General features: G+C 40.5%; 1 protein-coding gene across 2 annotated transcripts in view; it reads left to right on the forward strand.

Annotated features, from left to right (window-relative positions):
- dyrk1b (dual-specificity tyrosine-(Y)-phosphorylation regulated kinase 1B) overlaps positions 1 to 22,669 on the forward strand; it is a 40,967-nt gene that overhangs the window by 13,580 nt on the left and 4,718 nt on the right. Inside the window, exons 1-6 of one of the 2 annotated variants that reach the window (XM_044033676.1) lie at positions 2,896 to 4,937; positions 17,353 to 17,513; positions 19,626 to 19,745; positions 20,426 to 20,614; positions 20,746 to 20,893; positions 21,261 to 21,410. In XM_044033676.1, the coding sequence (XP_043889611.1) occupies positions 4,835 to 4,937; positions 17,353 to 17,513; positions 19,626 to 19,745; positions 20,426 to 20,614; positions 20,746 to 20,893; positions 21,261 to 21,410 (871 nt within the window). In that variant the 5' untranslated portion in view covers positions 2,896 to 4,834. Of the gene's footprint in view, positions 1 to 2,895; positions 4,938 to 17,352; positions 17,514 to 19,625; positions 19,746 to 20,425; positions 20,615 to 20,745; positions 20,894 to 21,260; positions 21,411 to 22,669 lie in introns of those variants that run through there. The other variant, XM_044033677.1, reaches the window with a different exon arrangement.

Here is a 22,669-nt window from a genome sequence, read left to right on the forward strand (position 1 = left end):
CATTTTATGGACCAAACAAGTACTCAATTCAGAAAATAATCAGCAGATTAATCAATTATGAAATAAATCTTTAGTTGCAGCACTAATTATCTACTAGTGTTACATTTTATAACTCTCATTTGTACTTTTTATTTTCATTTTTATTTCATGGGAGGAATTAGTATGAAGTTTAACACAGTTAGAAACTGCTGTATGTTACAGTGGGTTTGGATCTGAAGCAACAAAACAGTTTTGCAAAGAATAATTGTACAATCGTACAAACGGTTGACTGTTTTAAAGTTGTCAAATTCTTCTTAGAGATGACGTCTGTCGACTCAAAAATCACTGAATTCACAGCTCATGTCCCCCTTGAATCCTAGTGGTGCTCCAAAAGTCTCCTAAATGTGATAAACTGATTAACTGTTGGTTCCATGTGGATCTGTGTTTGTGACATGTGCCTCTCTGTTACACTAATGCTTTACATTGTCCTGGCTCCCCCTCTGACTAGACAGAATCAGTCACCCTGAGCTGGGCATTAGGCCTGGTTGAAGCAGACCACCTGTAGTGATTCATCTGAATGTGATTACCATGTTGGCACATACAGCCGCTCTGCTGTGCTGCTCTACAACGCCACTTCCTGCTTTTTTATTTATTACATATCTCAGAAACATTTCACTTTGATGCACACTGTATAATTAGACCCTGTTATTAGGCCATGCCTTTCTATTTTAGCTGTGACTGGTCAGCTGTTTCAGTGTGTGCGAGTGCACTGATTTGGTCCGTGGCTTCTTGAGCCTGCAGGACCCGGAGTCAAAAAAGTTTTTACTAAGCCAGAATAGCGTTTTGGTATTGGTAGTGGGTTTGGCAAACAAAGTAAGCTCATAAATACATTCTAGGGCTGCAACTAATGATTATTTTCTTATTTATATTATTTATAATCAATTAATCCAGCACTTGTTTGGTCCATAAATGTCAAAAATGTTAATCATTGTTTACCAAACCTGGAAACGATGATGTTCTTGAATGTCTTGCTTTGATTTCTTTTTTTATATGGAGCCAAGAAACCAGAAAATACCATAACTCGTTCAACACCGACTTTCAGTTTAAGTTTGACCTTGTAGTCTCTCATCTCATGACAGAAATCCTTGTTCTTTCTTTTCTCTATCGTTATCTCTCATAACAAGTTCTCTCCTGAAACTAAACAAACAGCAGGAGAGAAATCTACTTCCTGTTTACCACCAGGACACACCCATGTCCAGTGCACCTGAATGGTCACATGAAATTATTAATTTATAGGTGTGTTGGTGTGTCTGAGACTGAGCTGACATGCTCAAGTGTGTGCAAATTGTGCTTTCAAATAAAAATATAGTATAGCATGTATGTAGCCTTTTGTCCCTTTTTTTTCTTCTGATGTGCATGACTAGGATCAGCATGGGTGCCCTTCATTTTGCACACACATGCACCAGGACTTCCTTTATTATGTATTATCACTTGAAAGTAAGTATGAAAGAAAGACCGGAAAATGAATAGGACAGACAGGGTTCAAAGATGGTTCTTCAAGGAAAGACAATGATGAGGACAACAAAGAAAGAAAAGCTCAAGTGACACACATTTTTCCTCAGCGCAGTGCTGACTTGTGTTTGAGGGTGAGTTTCCTTTAAGGGGGTGTCAGCTGCTCTATGACAGTGTGTCTGTGTGCTGAGCTGTTCCCAGGCAGCATTGTGCCTGATTTAGCCGGAATGCTCGGATAGCAACAGTAACAACTTTTAGCTTTGGCTGCTTTGTGAGAAGAAGTCACACACATCTCAGCTGTGGAGAGTCACTCAGTCCCACTCAGACCGTGTGCTTGCTTATAGAAGACTTTTGCCCTCCCCCCACCTCCGCTCCCTGGCTGCACCTTCAACCCCTCTCCCCCCCTCCCTCTTTCCATTTCTACCTGACATCTTCAAACTATTTCCGCGTCATTCCTGCCTCGCGCCGTTTGAAGAGACAGTGGGAAACTAAGCCGATCGCCCCTCCCATGGACCCCGCCGCCAGCCAATCACATGCGGGGACGGGACTTGCGTGCAGCCAATCGCTGCGCAGCTGCCACGGCGTCGGGTAGCAACAGAGGCTGTAGAAAGGGTGCGCGTACCCGCGCACAGAGAAGTTGAAATGTTTTCAAAGACTGGAGGAATAAAATGAGCCAGTGTGAGCTTCATGGTTCACCACCAGTCTCAAAAAATGTTGTAATATTAAACCACCATCCTCCACCTCCACGTTTGATGTGTTTAACTCCACAAACTGCGACTTTTCTGCCTTTAGTTTGGGGCCCAGCGTGTTCATGTACACATTTTAATGATGTCCATCAATAAAAAAGACATCTATCTCCTCCTTTAACCTAGTTATTATAATTCCTTTTTTGAGCAGACACAAATCTAACGTATATTGTTGCAAACATTTGGATAATAACAACAGCAACGTATATATTAGATTTTTAGATATTTCTTGTTCTAAATCCAGGGTAATAAGTTGAGAAAAGTACTGTCAACGTGTCTGGTTAAGTGCTTATGTTTATGTTTCACACCATTCTCATTAGTGAAAGTTTAGAAAGTGAAGTAAATCAACTAAAGATCGTTTTATGTATGCGTGTATATAAAGTCCCAGTATATATATCCCGCTGTTACTATAAATGGACAGGACAGGAGAGGTCTGCTTGGAGCAGCCTACTGCGCCCAGAGGGAAGGTTACTGGCCGGCTAATTCACACTCGTCGTTGTCAATAGTTGATAAACACTCTCGCCCTCTGAGTTGCTCCTCGTCGGGGAAGGAAACTTATGATATGTCACTAATGTCATTTACACACACAGTACTGTGTGAGGCTGCGCCACACAGAGCAGCGCGCACCCCCATCACGGCCACTTGGTACGGTCCGTATCGCAGGGTGGGGGAGCCGTATGGTAGAGGAGCAGAGATTCCGTCTAACGGAGAAGCACGGAAAGAGAAAACGGGCGAGAAACATGAGTCGAAGTCGCCCCGGTGAAGGTTTCCATCATGAAGGAATATAAACCTCCGACATTTGTGATTAAAAGAAGCGGCGGAGGACGCGAAGTGTGAGTGGAAGGAGAGCGGAAGCGCACGAACGAAGTGGCGCGTCCAGAAGCGACTGCAGGCGTCTGACAGCGAGCTCGGGAACTCCGCTGAATGTTGGTCTGTGTAACTCCACTTTGAGACGAGTTTCAAGGTTCCTTTTTTTGTTTTGTTTCGTCGCGGTTTAGACTTTGTTTGAGGTCTTATTTCGGTGCCATTTACCTCGGAGGTGCGACTCCTTCCTGGATCGAGTTGCCGTGGTAAACAGAGGTCGAGTGTGGAAGCAGTGTCTGTAAAAGCAGGCCGTCAGCGGCTTGTCATGTTGCTCTTTTTAACACGCGGAAACGTTTGGCTTCTGACCCAACGGCTTGGATTCAAACTTTTTTAAACCCTGTTTCTTCACCACTGGTGACCCCCAAAGGACGGGGCCCGTACAGGGAGTTGCAGCTTGGACGGTCCTGTCAGAAGAACTTTGTGTGGAACTACACGTCTTTGTGAAATCGATACGCTGCAGTGGACGGCTTTGTTTACACGTATCTGTGTTGTCACAGTGTTTCAGGATTGCATTATTTTATGGTTTCAAAAGGACCACCTTGTATGCAGACTGTAGGCAGGTCAAGGGGGGCAGAGTGACCCTGGCAGCTCTCTGGCTCTGTGGAGCTGTGGCTGTACAGACTGTGTAACATCGTCAGTGCATGGCTGTGTGTGTGTCACTGGATTAATCTGAGTGATAACATCACTCCACACTGCTCCACTCTGACCAGTGACCAGTACCCCCCCTCCAGAAAGCGCCAGTAATTGGAGCTATTTTTAGTGTAAGGGATGGGGTAAAAGCAGGCAGCTGGAAACCCAACTCCCCTCCTCCTCCTCCTTCTCTTCTGTCCCTTCTGTCACACTACCTTGCTCAGCCCACCTGGCAGTATGCTGGGTAAGCCTGGTTAGCAACACAGACTTCACTTACAGCTAGGTAATGTGCTCCATTACTAGGCTGGAAGAATAACAAAAGTTGGATTTCCTGCTGAATAATTGTGTCCAAACTTACCCTGGAGTTTTGTTAACGTGGGGGTATCAGTTGTATTGTGTTCTACTGGATACGCCTGCGTTGGACATACATTTTGGAACACTACTTAGAAGATGTCTAAAGGACTACTAACTGTGTACTTCTACTAACTACGCCTTTACCCCTTAGATGTTTAGCTCAAACTCTTAAATCGGAGTAGCCACTTGTTAACATAGTATATTATAGGAGAAACCTACCTTCGACTACCTACAACATTGGTCACCAGCGGTCTGGAGAGGCACAATCCTCCAGCACACAGAAAGAATGCATGAAACTGCCGAAACAGACATAAATAAAAGCTATCCTGACTAACCAAATATCCTATTTCCTCCCACTCCCCATACCCATAGAGAAACAAAATATATATGTAGAATGAGAGATTATATCTTTAGTGTAACTTCACAGAATACAGAGATCGCATCCTTTATATTTTTACTTCAGAGAGACAAGCTGCCTGTACACCAGTTGGTTGCCTTAGAAACCACAGTCACAAAAAAATCTTACAAGAGAAATAAGCCAGAGAAGACGGTGCCTTTTGATTGGTCGGTTGGTTTCCCACCATTTCAAGATTCGTTGATTTAGTTGGATGTAAACTGTTGAAGTGAACTCTGGGATTGAAAACACGCCTGATGACAGTTACCCGACCCCTTACAAGCCCCGCCCACCTGTCAGAGTGTTTTGACTGACAGTATTTCCTTGCTGGATTGAACAATTGCCAAGCATTTCCATGGTGATCACGTCATCATCTGTGGAGGACAAGACCGTGCCCTCTTGCAGGATGGTCCAGTCCGAACCGTGGATAACCTCTGCCCTGCTTCGCAAGAACAAGAGTCAGTACACACACACACACACAAACAAACATAGGTTATATTCCTTTCTTCCTTATCATAGCCACAGTTGTTTGTAAATCTGATGTCACTGTAATCTGTTAATAATCTCTGATAGTCAGTATGGAATTATGATTGTTTGTTTTGGGTTGTACTTTGCCGTAGATGGATGTGTTTTGTTGGTTGCTGGCGTTGTATCGCTAAGCATAATATATTGAACTCACAAGGTCAAAAATTACAACGTAATTTTGAAGTGTCGTAGTTGCCCAGATCTTGACCACGTTCTGGGGTTGTTTCGTTGTCTGACACAGAATGTTCAGCTTGGTTTTATGAACTGTGTACTCAAAGCTGCTTTAACAAAAACCTTGTGTAGTTTATGAAGAGTTCCTCTTCTGACTTGGTACCTATCTTAAATGGCTTTTCTTTGTAGTTTTCAGCTGGTCATCAGGTTCTTTTTTATGTATTTGTATTGAATTGTTCTGGAGAAGCTAGAGTAAGCCTGAATTACTTGTAATTGCTGTTACAAATGTCTTATTTCTGTTACAGTTGTAGAAGGATGCAAGTAATACTGAATATTTAGCCTGTGTGGAGTAGACTGATGTGGGCTGGATCATCAGTTGTATTGTTTGGAACTATATTTCTTTGATTTAACACTATTTCTTTACTCTTTTGAAACAGTCTTAACACAAACTAGACTTTAAAACCTCCACGAAAGAAAGTTTACTGTGGGATTGTGAGGATACAGACAGCTTAAGTTTTAACTAGGTGTTCCTAAAAAACTTACAAGTGAGTGTATTTTTTAATTTTACACATCCACTTTTGTTTAAATCGATTTTTCCAATATAATCATACATAAATGTCCAAAAATTACTTAAATTACCAACAGCAGTTTATGTAAACGACCTTGGGTAAGAAGTTGCCTTGGATAAGCGGCCAAAACTGACAAAAGCAAAGGAGACTGGGAAGTTTTGTTGTCACTTTCACCTTAGCTGTGCTCGGAGGAACCAGCGTATTTTCCACTTGCGTATTTGTTGTTGGTGGAGCGTAGATGCGCTGGAGACTCATTGTATTTACACTTCTGTTTAAAGTGGTCACAAAGCGCCTCCAACCACCTCTCGAAATGGTTTGGCAGATTGGATAAAAATCCGTCCTCATTGCGTCTTCTGATCACAGAAAACACATTTTAATGCCAAGTGTAAATGGGGCCTGAGACACACATGAACTGTGACTGCGGGCTGAGTGAATTTGTGTTGATGTTGTTGTGACTTAATCATCCAGTCAAGGCTGATAGCTTTCAAACGAGATATGTTGGAATGCAGGACTCCAGAGATTTACATGCCTGTTTTAAAACATAAAATAATGAGTACAGGGATATTTGTTGGAGCTGCTTTACATTATGATGACTCCTGAACAGATCAGCCCGTGGATACCTCGTAGTCCCAGAGAGGGATCCCTCACGTCCAGGCTCTGTTTTAACATCCAGCCGGGAATTAAATTTGAGCCCTGACATTTTGCAGCTTGCTTGTTCAGCTTTTTTTTTTTGCCTGCACAATAGCTGGTTCTATTCTTACTGTTCATCCTTGTTTATCACTTATCAGTTATAATTGTGTTTTTATTTTTGTCCGCTAGAAACAATGCTATTATTAAATAGACTTCATTTGCATTAAAAATAAAGTAATAATACCAGATCAGTATAGTTAAGTATATAGTTTTTTGCTGTTTAACACTGTAAAAACAATGAAACAAAAAACATGTCAGTGGTGTGGACCATTTTTAAAATGTGTGACACAGACATAATGTAAGATATCTGCAAACTATGCCAGTATAATATTACTCAGGGGGGGAAGCCACACAACTAATTGGACAAGGCACTGTAAGACACATCATCTCAACACAGGACACAAACGTTTTTAAAGTAAAGCTTTTGCTATGAATGCTTTAACACATGTTTAAGAATTGTTACTGGGTTTAAGTGTTATAAACTACTTTAAAACCACAAGTGAACAGTTATTTCAACCTCAACTTGGGGTGCAAATTTAATATGTGATATTTGTTGCAAAACTGTTTTATTATTATAATGTTTTTGGTCATATCGCCCAGCCACTGATATAAACATTATTCAAATTCAAAAGACAGACTTTACTGGTGTATAGTACAAAAAAAAGAACAGACGTATCGGAGGGTTACATTACAATCCATTACTGGCCGTTCTTAAACCAGTGTGAGAGAACAACACTCACTACCTCCTGTCACGTCAGATATAAAAGCCATTTCACATAAAAGCCATTTCAAAATAAAGATCCTGTGAAAAGAAATAAGGAAACCTAACAGTGGGATTTGCTGATTTAACATTCCCAACTAATTACTTGAATTGAATCAGAACAATGTAAATTATTTTCAATGTCAGTTATGTTCATCATATAATGGCGTCTTTTAGCGTTGCTCTCCAAAGTGTTCAAATCAGTCAACGTCCAAACTGGGTCAAGATGCAAACATCCTGCCATTTCTTAATTCTTAGTCCCATGATGTTTCTGCACATGACAGGTAAACACAAACTCTGTAAAGTTCAATTTGTACTCTCATTATATGTATATGTGTGTGTGTATACTGTATATATGTATATATATATTTGTATGTATGTGTATATATATACATATATACATACATACAGTATGCTGCTAAAACAACATGAACAAAAATAACATTGTATTGTTATCTGTGCAGAAAACACGATTGGCACGTCCTTAGTTGATGCTGATGTACTCCTCCATCTCCCATCCAGGTTGAAGTGGGGTGGTGGTTTTGTTGTGGGATTTCCTCACTTACTTACAGGTAGTGTGTGTCGTAATTTTCCTCCTACATGCTGCATATCCTGTGTCAGGGTAGTGTCAGATGTGATGGAGGTACATGAATGTCTTCACCTTTTTTTTTCTTTTCTTTTTTTAAAGGCACGTGTAAATTTGAACTTGGCTATTTAATATCTTTGAACGCCTCACTGTCATATGATCCATTATGCATCTTTCAGCAAGTCCTACTTTTAACTGAAGAGCACAAGTGAATACACACTCGGTTCAATGGTGGTTTATCTGTTGATGCTTTCTTAAACTTCTTGCTTTATTTTGGTTCCAACTTGTCGCTGTATCTTCGTTCCTGTTGTCATCTAGCCATCACTGGTCCTTGGTTTGGTTTGTTTTGTGTTTGTGCATCTTTGTGGTTTATGTCTATAATGATGAACTTTGCTCTGCATTCTATCACAAACAGTGGGAAGGTTTCAGTTTTGTTTCACCATGTTCTCTGACTGTCTCAGACACCGTCACATAAAGGTCCTTGTCCTGTCCTCGATTAACAACTTGCCTTATTAAATACTTTTTCTGGGTCACATCTGCAGAGTTCTCTACATCACTGCTTGGTTGGATATTTTTAACCTTCATTCCAACACTGAGGTCCTTGTCATTTGGTTGCAGTGCATTGTAGAACATAACCTCCTTACTGGTCAGCTGAAGCAACATGCTGTGTCACGTTTGCTTGCTTACTTTTATAGTAATTTAGGTTGTTTGCATCAACCCATAGGATTTGTGTAATATCGTTTTTATCACCTCAAACAAATCCAAAACTAGGGACAGTTTGATACCCATCTATTGTTTTTTCTCGGCACTGTGAATTACTTAGCAATAAAAAAATAAGGTTGCTAGAGATCATACAGAGGTCTTGAACCAGAGCTAACAGGTGTAGTGTCACAGGCTGGATTTTAACATCTTATTGATTAGCTGTAAGGCTTCCTGCTCTGGTGTTTTGCTAAACATCAGAACTCCACAAGATCATCTGCAGAGGTCTTCATCTGTTTTTGTCCTTGACCTAATACTAAACAGGGAATTTAAGACTGTTTTGTAAGTTTGATTAAGATTTGTTCATGTTTTCATTTGCTTTTTATTACCGTTCCAGCTGCATTATTGCACTACTCAACCAGGTGTCTTCTGCTTTTGTGTGAACTCTTCATGGAAATGTGTTCTCGCCACTGTAGTCACACCCATTGTTGTATGTTATTGCTGGCTACTGCTGTCCATCTGCCAATATACACTGACGGATCACTGTTTTCTACACACACTGTTAGGCTACATCCATACTCCATTTTTGTTTCAGAATGCATCAACTTGGCTCTGGACATTCCTGATGTCCACACTACCCTGGTGTTTTTGAGCCCCAAAGATTAGTTAAAAAATGTAAGGGCTGCATTGAAATATAGATGGGCACATACAAAGATCTTTGGAAACAATAATGCAATTACTGAAATTCTCTTTGTTATTGTTTTTCATCGGCCACAACTTGAATATCGGCTGTGAATGAAAAGTTCAGTTTTACGTTCGCTTACTTTCATTTCCACTTTCATTTGTAGTACTTTGTGAAACCAAACAAAGAAGCACATGCATGCCCTGTGCACCTGAACGGTCACATGGTGTACGTTTTACGACATGTGTACGGATGCTGAAAACTAATTCTAATCATTTCAGATTTTATTTGAACTATAATCAATTGTAGGCAGGAGACCTGGTCTTACTTCATCCTGCCAGCTGTCCACCGCCACCCCCCACCCCCATATACCCATATATCCATATATTCTTGTCATTGATCATAACCCCTCTTTTGACAAATCAAGCTGTTATTTGGGGGAATGCCTTCAAATGAATTGTGTTTCACAGAATATTTTGCGTGTATCTTCACAAGGGATGTATTTTTGCAGATATCCGATATGGTCGTGTAGTCTTTTCTGTAGTGGAAATAATGTCATATTTTGCCCTCTCATGTCACAGCAGATGTAGATATACATTTTCTATGTTGAGCAAAATAAACAATTGTAAGAAACAATAGTTATAGCCATAGACGTTGAAGTCAAGGCGGTGGCAGTCCTATTTGGCCTACTATTGTAGTCATCATTGGGCTTGTTCCTGCAAAGTTATCATAATATTATCATGGTATCATATCCAAACGTGGTGCAGTAGCTTTGTTTGACACCCCCACCATGACATGGTTTCCCCTTCTTCTTATTGCTCTGCATTTTTTTTTTTTAATTCCTGAGATAAAGTTTTCATGGAAAGTTTCTGGAAATTTTATCAGGAATGCCTGCTCCTTTGCAACCCTATGTATCATATACTCTTCATTAGTCAGTACATATGCGTTTCAAAAGGCTGAACATGACCATGTCAGTGTATTTAAGGTATTTTAATACTGAAGAGTTGGTACATAACTGGGATACTCCAAAAATTACTATAACGGGATAATTGTGTGTGTGTTAAATATCAGAAGATATGATGTCTTTACAAAGATGAGATGTCATGATTAGCATTCAACCTGAGACAGTATGGCTGTGGGAGCAGATATAGTCTAAAAAAAAGAAGAAGACAACTTTGACTGCATTCTTTGAAAACTTGTTTGGCCTGCATTGCTGATTCAAAACTGTATTCACCCCCTGAGCCTCTCACTCTGTGTCACATGTTGTAGGCATGTCATTATTTCAAGCACATTGTGGTCGCATTAGACGGACTTATGTTTCAGGAGGTGTGATGTTTCTGATGAAGTGTCTGTGTCAGGTGGTTGGAAATAACATTCTCAGTTCAAGCTTCCTCTCAGCAGCTTTTTTCAAACACACACACTCACTCACCTGATAGAATCAGCTCAACTTGTTCTTTGAAAGACTATTTGGTATGTGTTCAAAAAAGTGTGCGTGGTCTATATTAGTAGATTTCCAGAGTGGGTCTTGATAGTTTTTTTTAACTGTTAAACAGTAAGTTTCCATGTGTTAAACATGTATGTGTTGTTGATTTTTTTTTGCTTCATCTAAGCAGCAAAACCTGTAAATGCTCCCGAGTCACCAAGGGATGAAATTACCTCATTGGTGGGTTTCCTTTTTTTTGCATCGGACTCGCAACTGGTGACAAATGTGGGGACTTTTTGAACTAACCTTAGCCTCCTCCTGTAGCAGAGAGTCAACAGTATTGCTCTGGGTTGGTCAGCTGACTGATCTTGGCACATGTAAATACAGCTGTTGTCTTTAATTTGAACTTCTGATTTAGATGACATGTCACCGGGCAGCCCATGGCCAGGAGGAAAGGGATTGAGCTCGTAACATGAAGGTCACTGGTTCAATCCCGGGATGGGCCTAGCTAGGGCTGGGGTGCCCCTGAGCAAGGCACTCAACCCCCCATTGCTCCCTTGGGTTTAAATAAATGCTGTTCACTACTGTACTATGGATGGGTTAAATGCATATTATGTCATTCAGTGACATTCAGGTTTACTTTTCTCTGAGCTATTTTTTGTCTTGTTTATGTTTAACCTAAGCATACTGTGTCTTTAATTAGGTTAGCATTGTTTTTGTTCCTTCGGCGTCCGTCTTTGTCAAAGTGGAAGTGGTCTTGCATTCTTGGCTGTGTTGCACAACTTTTGGTGTCTAGGTTTTCTCACTGTTGTTTTTGCATCACTTACAAAGAAAGTTGTGAGTAGGAAGTGTTAGTTTGTGACCTTACTGTGTGTTCCTGTGCTTCCTGGAATGACTCTCCTCTGCTCTAAATATTGTTGCATCACTGTGCGTCAACAGAGCACTAATAGAGAGATGAAACAGTCAGCACGGAAGAGAAGATGTCTCTTACTGAGACTTATTGAGCAGTTATCAGAAGTAAGTCAGGAAGGAGGGAGGATGAGAGTGACGAATGAAGGGAGGTATGATTGATGGATGAATAAAAAGAAGCAGATTCAGACGTAGAGAGGGTTTTGAGAAAGCAGGAAGGATGATGAAGAAAAAGGGGGAGGAGAACATGGCTGGTAGGGTGGGTTGGGTTGCTAGGGGAGAGTATGTCAGATTGCTGCTGAGAGCCAGGCCTGTTATTGGAAGCTACTTGCTTAGCAGGAGCAAGGCGGAAGAGGAGAGAGAGAAGTAGCTAATGAGTATTGTAGGGTGGTTGCTGAGACAGCACTGGGTTTATTTATAGAGTGCTGGCCAGCCAGCCCTTAGATACCAACAGCGAATCAGCTGACAGTGAAAGAGGGGGCCCCAACCAATGGCAGCACAAGGAGGGGGATGCCAGATTGAGGAAGTGCTGTGAGTGCCTCTCAGTCTCTTAAAGAGACGGTGCAGATTTCCCAGTACTAGGCAGATATTCTCCCTCTCCAGCAGCGTCATGTCTGTAAGCAGGCCAGGGCCCGGAGCACCATAACAGTTACAGTGACATTGATTGGATTACTTTCTCTACCTCATCGCACAACAAAACAAAGTGCAAACATGTAGTTCGCAGCTCTTCTCAAACAGAGCCTTATTTAGCTACGGAGCACTATTAATAATGTAATTATTAAAAAAAAGTAAGTGTCTACATGATGCACAGAAGATAATAGTGGTGAGGAACCTGTAATTACAAAGAGTTATTCCTACATCTTCACTCGGTGTCTGCCCTGAATTAAGTTTTAGTGGCATAAAAATAGACCCAGGTTTGCACCTGTGAAACCTCTTTTACTTTGATGGCTACAGACAACAGCAGTAGCATTCACAACGGAAGGGGCTCTGCATTACAAGGTGTTTTCCTTCCATATGTGAATCTATGCTTGTCCACCTCATGGCCCACTAAAGCCTTTTGTTGCTCCTCCAGCCTGAATGTTGTTGGCCTACTTGGTATCAGAGCCAATCTACACCAGATTAGTCCGGGACAGAGATCTCGTCATTGGTCAATTTCTGCAACGGTCCACACAGAACCAATGTTGGAGTTCACCTACTGTCCAGTCCAGTTGGTGGTGTGCTCTTGTTTTGGTCGAAAGAGACAATGGAGAAGACATAATCATTGAGGTTATACAAAATACCCACTCATGTACAACTCAGCACTCAAGTAGTACAAATATGTACAAATGAGGGGAAACTCATTTGTACATACACATTGAAATGTGGGCCCTTATTTTAGTTTGTCTGTGAACGATGGCCATGTACGCACATGTGGAAATGTGAAGCGGCCCTTCATGGGCAAAAAACACGAAAAGTATGGCCTTAAACCGACTCCCTAACTCTCTCAATGTTTGTGGTCATGTAAATGAGCAGTGAGCAAACTGGTGTTGGTCAGTATCTGTCAGTGCTTCAGCAGCTTGTATCTACATCTGTGGGGATCAGACTCTTAAGTTATACTGTAAACTGTATTTCTTGCTGCTTCTTCATAATGAAATGACTGGCTGGTGACATGTGGTACTCATGTTACATTAGTTGGTTAAACTGTTTTTTACAACATGCATTGACCTAACTTTACCATTGTCTGAATTTTGCCTGACATAGCTTAACTTAATTACCATGCCTCCCATGTGGAGGAAAACTCATCTTGACTCAAACTGGAGCAATGTAATTAAGTGAGAGTGATACAGATGTCAACAATTAAATCATTTGCATTTGAGTTTCTCGGCCACATGGATTTCTGTATAAATGAAAGAGCAGCAGAGTGATTAATGTTGTGATCTGGACTCTGGTCTGATGATGATGAGGATGATGATGAGGAGGAGGAGGAGGAGGAGGAGAAGAAAAAACCTGCAGCTCCTTTACAAATCATACCAGGCACAAGGAGCTCAGCATTAGCTGGGAAAAACTGAGCTTGTTTGGAAGTGTTGCATCAAATACAAATGAGTTATCCCAAGTGAATGTTATTATGAAAAAGTGCCACAGTGGCAAAGAAAGTATGGGAAAGCGGAACCCCTTGGAGGTTTTTTACATTAACTGCTCATAACATGTGATCTGGTCTTCAAATGACAAGTGACAAATGCTGTAGCCAATATCACAGATTGTTTTAATCTTGTGTGTCTTAATCATACAATAAACACCTTGATCTGGATTTAGTCACCTCTTCCATGGACGTTCACTCCCTTCCTACAGAGCGTCTTTAACTTGGCATATTTTTAAGCACATCTGGTGTGGACATCTCTCTGAGCTCATTCCACAACTTCTCTGGTGGCTAAAATTCTGTTCTGTGACAACAGGTGGATGTTCTTAGTTTAATTATCACCCTTTAGTTTGTTTATGTTGACATAGAGGCTCATTGTCGTGGTGCATCACCAACCTCCATGAAATCTTCATCTTAATTTCCCCCTGCATGATACTGAGTTCTCCAGCAAAGCCCAATATCATAATGCTCTCAGTGTCATACTACTTACACCATACATAAGGCTGTGTTTTCCTCCCAAACAATTCTACCCTCAGACCTTTAAGGGATTAATCATGGCTGTTTTTTGCCAAAAATTGTTAATTTGTATCCAAGAATAAACGTTTGGAACAATTTGTTTGGCAAACAAATTTGGCACTCATTTTATGTAATTGATTTCAAATTTGTTAAGTATTTAATGCAATTTTTTATATGTATGTATATATATATACATATCTTAAAAACATTAGAACCAAGGCTTTTATTATTAGCAGCAGTAGGACTGCTTTAATAGAAATCACTCTTATTCTAATAATAAAAACATTAATCTCCAAACCCTCAAGTTGAAACAAAAGTTCATGGAGAATTATCTTGTGGGATGTCAAGACACTCATATAAAGTTGTATCAGTCAAGTTTGAGACACACAAAGAGAGGCAGCATGGAAACGCTGGGACGACATTACTACAGCATTACACAACGAGCAGGAATGTGTTGATCTTCTTGTTGACTTGTTGAAAGATTCCAGTACTGTTGATTATCACATTTGACAAATTGTGGATTTTATAAAAAGGTAGTTTGTAAAGTATTTTATTATTTACCATCTAAGTCATGTTCTTCAAAATGATTGATCATTTTTGCCTGATCTTTGTCTTTATGGTTAGCTGGACTCCATAACTCAAACCAGCAGTTCTTCAGCCTAACATCTGTCTTTGTGAGGTTTGGTTCAATAGATAAAAAAAAAACACTTGCTCTAAGTCACACCTGTAATCCAGTTTTACTCACTGCACTTTGCTTTGATCAGTGTCATTAGTGGTGGGGCCTCACACACTGTGTCTAGCCCTCAATGGGAGTGCATGAATGATGGATTCAAGACGAGGACAGATGAGATCTGATCACGCATACAAATGCACATATATGGCATTAGGACTGCAACTAAGACTATTTTTTGTAATCGATTCATTTATCAATAATTTTCTTTATTCATCAATTAGTTGTGTGGTCCATAGAATGTCAGAAAGTAGTGAAAAATGTTGATTGGAGTTTTCCAAACCTCGAAATAACAATAGTCTCCTGTTCTCTAAGTCTTTTTTATCTGATTTATTTGTTATATGGAGTAAGAAACCAAATAAAAAACACTCAAACTCATTGATCAAAATAGCTAATGATTCATTCAGTAAACAGTATGTACATTCTTTTCTTTCTTTTGCCACATTAGACTGTATATTGTGCGTCATTCCAATTCATAAAATGTCCAATGCGGAAGTCTGTGAACCATTTAGACATGAATGGTGACTGTGAGTGATATCCTCACTCTTCCACAGTGCTGAAAGAACAACTGGTTATTCTATACTCAAAGTGCTGGCTGGCTGAATAATTGTAAACTGATGTGGATTGATCCCCGGTGCCTACAGAAAGATGCGGTCTGTGTGTGCTCTCTATGGTTTTGGATGTACTGGATGAGATTGGGCAGATTTATAAACTCTGTAGTCATGCTGTGGCTTTTTGGAGTGTGTCCAAGCATGGTTTGCTCAGCCCGTTGTTGGCCCATGGTAGCAGCTGATGGAGCTTGCTGAACTGGCATAAGAAGCGGCAGTGATAGAGAGCTCTCTGATTGGCTGTTGTCAATAATCCATTGAGTTCAAAATATTATTTTTCGCTTCAGTTCAGGAAGACCAAAGCAAAGCAGAACTGTTTGATTGCCGGTTGCAATTTAACTATCAAATATATATATTAATGAACTGTGTATTGTGGTACAAAACTGCTTAGTCCGATTCATTGTGGCATCAAAACTCTTCTGTTGTCACTCATTTGTCTTGTTCATGGTGGTATTCCACAGAAGCTACACTGCAGACAGGACTGAACTCTGCAGTAAGAAGTAGGACAGAACGATTTTCAATAAATATCTAATTGCAATTATTTTGACAGGAATTGCAATATGATTATATCCGGGAATTGTAATTTTCATTCGAAAGACATTTAAAATGATGACTGTGTGATATTTGTGCAGATCTGTGAGAAACAAAGAGGTTCTCTGCCGTCTGTAGAATAAGATGTACATGGATTAAGACAATAATTTAATGTAAAATAATATTTTGACACACATTTTGGCTTTAACAATTTCGATTGTCGGCCCTGGTAAGAAGTAGGTTTTTTAATATTGTTAAATTGGAGAGGGCCACACTGTTAACTTCTAAAGACTTCACCTTATAATCCAGTGCAAACTAATGAACTAATCTGCAATCAGCAACATTGACTTTAATTAATTATTTTTTGGTTTCAAATAGCCGTCGATGATATTTTTGGGCGGAATCTGGTGTTAGTCTTTAGTGGAGAAGAATAGTATTCTCTTTTTACCACATCATAATACAGTGCTAATGGTGCTTTTCTTGTGAGAGCTGCTCTTCACTCAGTGAGGAAGTGGCCTAAAAGAGAAGTGCTCTGAGCTGCAAGACTTTGTACAGTTTCCCTCTGCAAGTGATGGTGTGAGAATTGATAGTTGTATTATCCCGTACAAACCTGGACTGTGCTCGACTGTGGTCAGTAAATCCTCCACTTCACTTAATGATGATTCCCAGCTATATCTATAATCTGGAAGTCAACACAAATGAGGACCATTTTGGGAATTAACTGATATCAGTGTAAGTATAGTAGGGGTCAGCAAGTTTTTTTTTCTAATCAAAACTCTTTAATATTGTACAAAAATTGCAAATTTAAAGACCTCCTTACCAGCAGATGGAGGTACTGTAGTCAAGCACCCGGGCAAACTATCCAGTGGCGGGCGACATATATTCAGCAGTCATTTGGTTGGATTTGTGATAGCATGGCCACTTTATCTTGGTAAATGTCTGTATTTATGTAGTGCTTTTGTAGACTTGATGACCACACTAAGCTGCTTTACACAACACAGGTTTACCATTCACTCTCACATCTATGTGCGGCACTCTTTGGTCACACATCTATCATACCGTTCACAGGCTGCCAGCAACAGCCATCAGGAGCAACTGGGGCTCATTTGTCTTGCACGTCATCCTTCAACCTTCTGATCGTGTCCTTGTATTATTTGTAGTACAGATGGCGTAGAATATATGGAAAGCAATAATCAATAACTGGTCTGACGTGAGATTTCTGATCAGGTGTGATACAAAAGCAGAACAACAAGCCGTGCTGCTCTAAAGATGTAGGCAGATAATGGATTAAAATGTTGGAGATTTCCTATCTGAACATCTCTCTCTCGCTCTCTCTCGCTCTCTCTCTATGTTCTCAGGTGTAAGCAGCTCAGGATGTCCGCCCACCTCCTCCTCCTCCTCCTCCTCCTCCTCCTCCACTGCCCAGGGCTTCTCCCTCGCTGAGCCAGCCATGACCAGCCAGCACACACATACACACCCCAACTTCAGCTCCATCCACTCCATGGCCGAGCAGCAGCAGGTAAGACGCACACATAACGCTGGTCTACTAGTGGCTTTGACACTAAAATAGTGTTTCACCTGTTGATGCCCAAACCGAGAAAAGTTTTAATTTTTTAAAAAGTTTTAAGAGTTTAATAGCACCTGTGTGCACAAACAAAGTCAGAAGTATAAACTCGGATGCGTCCAACTCTTGATAGCAGTAAAGATGCAGGTACTGTGAATCGATGAGATGAATTTTCTGTCCTTGTTTGCTCCTCTGAAAGATAGATAAATAGTACAAAAAGGATTGTCCTTATCATGGCCCTTTGCATAGATAAGTATCTAAAAACAAAGCAAGTACGTCCCAAAGATCTGATCAAGACTTGAATACAATCCTGAATGAAGTCTACCACTCTGGCGTTTTATGGCAGTTGGCATCCATAATGCCATAATGTCATAGTTCTACTCTCCACAGGAGCTTTGTGTGCAGGCCTCGGACTGAACATATGAATCAGAAAATGCTTTGAAGTCAGGCGTCAGGAATGTTGTTGATTGCCATGGTAATCGCTGCCATCAGTGTGTCTACATGGCGGCGTTTGTGGTGCTTTTCTGAGAAGTGCGCTGTCGCCACTGACTCACCAGAAGGTTGAATGGGCAGCAGCAAAGGGCGCCACTGCTGCGTTGGCTCCCAGCGATGTCCAATCCTGGGTAACCCATTACACAACTCTGACTGTATGTCTTGTAGAATAGAGCAGTGCATTGATTGCCAAGTAGGGAATATGCAGTGCATTTCCGTTACAGCTGGGATACTGATGTGAGTTGCAATGGGCATCAAAAGCTGAATGTCCTGCATCCAAGAAAGAAGGAAAGAAGCAACGACAGAGAACATAAAGAGCATCTATTTGTCTCTCCAAAACCTCACATCTATCTGTGGATGTGGAAAAGGTCCATGACCATGTTTCCTCAGGTTGCTGTGGGAGACTAAAGAGCTGTGTTCAGGTTCTTTTGAGTCAAGAAGAGCTGTTGACTCCAACAACGTTGCACCCTGTTACCGCTTATGTTTGTGGTACACTGCATTGCCCGTGTAATACAAACAGCCCGTATGCTGTTTGTGTTTGTCCTACATCTGCTGCCTCCGATGCAGCACAACCTCACTCCAGTGAAAAGAGTGAGGGCGGCTGCTGCTGCCCTGTCACACCAGTGCAGCAGACTGAGGCGTATGTGACAAACACTGCTAAGTGTAAGGGAAGATCAGCGTTTGTGTCTCCTCAGTGAAGTTGGCCATCGGCTGCCTTCATGGCAGCCCTGGACAGACTGGACATTTCAATCAGCCTTCACATTCTGTGGTGTAAACCTGCATCACATGCAGCACATTAATGTCAGACAGTAGATGACAATGAGAGGAGATATGTTTACATTAAAATGTAAGGAAAAATACACATTTATGTGTGTTTTCCACCCACTGTTGTCAAGCAAATATTGGGAGTTAGATTCACAGAGATAAGCAGTAGGTGGCACAAGTCCCTGTCACCTCAGAAGGATAAGATGGCAGTGACATAAATAAAGAGCGCCAGTAGACGTTGAAACACCTGATGTAGCCATTACTTCTTCTATCAGGAGAGATGTTTCAGTCACATGATTTCTGAATGTCCTCTTGTATTCACTGAATCTGTTTCCATTGCATTTGTTCATATGTGTACACCAACTTTTGCACAACCTCCGTCAAGTGTAATGACTTAAACACATGGTTTAGGTGTTTTTATGCACAAACCAAGAGTGCACATGAAAACATCCTGTTGAAAACCCACCTGTTAAACAAACATAAGCTTTTTGTTTCCTCGGAATACAGTCATTTGTTCACAGTTTTTTCATCCTCTTACTTGCATATGATGTTCATATGCATTGTCATGAAAGGAGGTGGGATGTCATTGATTATGATTTTTTTTACCACTTACAAATCGAACCACAGACTATATGTTTTTATATATATATATATATATATATATATATTTATATATATATATATATATATATATATATACATGTATATATATATATCTATATATATATATATATATATATATATATATATATACACACACGCACACTGTTTTTGGTTCTAAACATTTTCAAATGTTGCTGTTCTCTGTAGGTGCTGTCTGATATGACCATACTCCAGCGGAGGATCCCCCCCAGTTTCAGAGACCCTGCCAGCGCCCCACTGAGGAAACTCTCTGTTGACCTCATCAAAACTTACAAGCACATCAATGAGGTAACACACACACAATTCCTTGTATGGAACAAATACATTGCTGTGTATATACTGCAGAAATACTAAGGTCAGAGGGAAAATAACACACATATATAGTAGGTGTTGTTGTTGGTGTGGAACCACTGTGACCCATAACACTGCGGTTGGGATTTGACCTAGTTTTTCACACAAACATAGAGAGAAAGTTACAGAAGTGGAGTTGGGTCTCAGTATATTTTCTACATGTACAGTAGTTTATTTGTCTTTTACTGTAGCTTTACTTGTCTAGACTGCATCCAAGAAACTTAAAGATGTGCTCAGAGTTGCAGAGATGCAACCGGGGAGTTCAACCTTAGAATCCTTTTCAAGACACAGCCTGGAAGTGCATTAGACGATCCAAAGTAATTACCAGGTTGTCCAAGCAGAGGACTTCAGGAAAATAAGAGGATGATATTCGGTTGTTTCGCTGATAAAATGCGAGACACAAGCAGGCTGAACTGAGCTCTTCAGCTGACAATCGCGTCACAGAAGTATCATAAAAGCAGCATGTAGAAGTATGACTCACTAGTTAGCTGATAAGGGAATATCCAAATATCCTGTACGGGATAGGGTAACATTTCTTTTCATTGTTTGTTTGAAAAGTGACCGCTCTAGTGGTACATGGTAATTGAAGTGTGTTCTGTTGCTGTGTCCATCCACAGGTGTACTATACTAAAAAGAAGCGGCGGGCCCAGCAGGTCCCTCCAGAGGACAGCAGCACCAAGAAGGAGAGGAAAGTCTACAATGATGGTTATGACGACGACAACTACGACTATATTGTGAAAAATGGAGAGAAGTGGCTGGACCGCTATGAGATAGACTCACTGATTGGGAAGGGCTCCTTCGGACAGGTGAGGTCAACAAAGGTTACTGGGAGGCCTCCGGTATTTTGTTTCTGTTTTGTCTGTCAGTGTCATGGAATACTGAAGGAAATTAACAACTCGGTTTGTGTTGACACAAGTCTGCTGTTGTCTGTCGACAGGTGGTGAAGGCCTACGACCACCATGAGCAGGAGTGGGTTGCCATAAAGATCATCAAGAACAAAAAGGCATTTCTAAACCAGGCACAGATTGAACTACGCCTGCTGGAGCTCATGAACAAGCATGACACCGAGATGAAATATTACATAGGTAAAGATGCACTTTAGGAGTCACGTGTGGCTCTGTTTATACCTTGCACTGGCTGAAAATTCCAATTTCAAAAGGATCTCAAGTATTGAGTCTGAGATTTTCCTGAATTGGAGTCTCACTCATTCAGACTGTAAGTTAGCTGCTGGACTAACATGGATTCACTAGGCTGTAGCAGCAGCAAGTTTGGATGAATAACGGCAAACAATGAAAGAAAACAAATGTTATTTCAACTGTTATTTAGCTTTTGCGTCTGAAAAACTTGAATTTCAAAGAAAGTTTAAGTGGAAATGATGTTAATGCAGCTTTTTTACCTTCTTCTCCCTCTGTGTGTGTGTGTGTGTGTGTGTGTGTGTGTGTGTGTGTGTAGTCCACCTGAAGCGTCACTTTATGTTTAGGAACCATCTCTGTTTGGTGTTTGAGTTGCTGAGCTACAACCTCTACGATCTGCTGAGGAACACCAACTTCAGAGGAGTCTCCCTCAACCTCACCAGGAAATTTGCACAGCAGCTCTGTACAGGTGCGAGCACTGAAAACAGCAACATGTCGCTCCTGTAGTTCCCTGTCTTGTTGTGAACGTCTGCCCCTGTGTGGCGAAAAGGAGAAACTGCAGGTTTAAGCCATCATCAAAACAGGACAGAAAAAAAATGTTGTAGGTCAGATGCCATTCAGTCGGACAAAGGACATCATTTACTAATTAAATATGAAGTGGCGTCGGAATGTCTGAGTTCATGTTCTCATTCACTTTAATGAGAAACTGATGTCACTGCTTGTCAGTATGATGAGGATAGAGATTCTTTGACAGTTTCCCATTAAGTGTGTGAGAGCACTGCACCGCACTCCCTGCCAATAAATGCAGGTATATTCCTGCTTCAATTCAAATTCAAAACAAAATTTAATATCTTTCAAGACCATCAGTCAGGTCCCTTTCTTTGTACTGCAGTTCAGGCCATTTCTCTTACATTTACAAATACAAAAGTGGATGAATAATAAAGACATTTTACTGATATAAAAGCATGTGAGCTATGTGACAGTCACACAACAAATCAGTAACAAAAGTATGAGCCTAATAAAACAATAAATGAACATATAGAGGAGAGGAGTTGTTGCTGAGGCAGAAATGCTCAAAGACATTCAACAACAACGTGAAACAAGTAAATAAAGCAATAAATATTCCAGGGCTGCAACTTTATTTTTTTTATTTTATAATGGATTAATCTGTTGGACTGTAAAAATTCAGAAAGTGTTGATCAGTGTTTACCAAACCTAGAAATGAAGATGATCTTGAATGTACACAAACCAAAATGATTCAGTTTTAATGATTTCTTTGTAATTGTTGCAGCCCTAAAACATTTAATGGACAACATTAAAAAAGAAAAACAAACAAAAAATTCATAAAAGTCATACAATAAAAAGGGTGTGTGAAGATGCTTCCGTCCTGAAAGTCTCTGCTGCTGTGTCCCAGTGCAGGTGAAGCTCAGACTTCATCTCATCTCACATTTGTCTCCCTGTACTTTGACTTCTTCTCCTGCTAATTCCATCTATACTTGGGTTGTTGTGTGCCCTCTGCTGGTGTAAGTTATAGTTACACTGCTTGTAAGGTCTGTAGGAATTACATATCCACGAAATGAAACATATCATACATTTAATTCTCTTTTAAATGTTGTTAAATTTGTATTTGTTTCTTAATGGTAATAAATTGACTGACAGTTCACTCACCAGGTAATAACTCCAGCCCTGACCATTGTCTCCAGCAGTCTGCTGAGCACAAGGTGTTCT

This window comes from Solea senegalensis, linkage group LG9, assembly GCF_019176455.1.
Source record: "Solea senegalensis isolate Sse05_10M linkage group LG9, IFAPA_SoseM_1, whole genome shotgun sequence".
In the NCBI taxonomy this organism is placed as follows: Eukaryota; Metazoa; Chordata; class Actinopteri; order Pleuronectiformes; family Soleidae; genus Solea; species Solea senegalensis.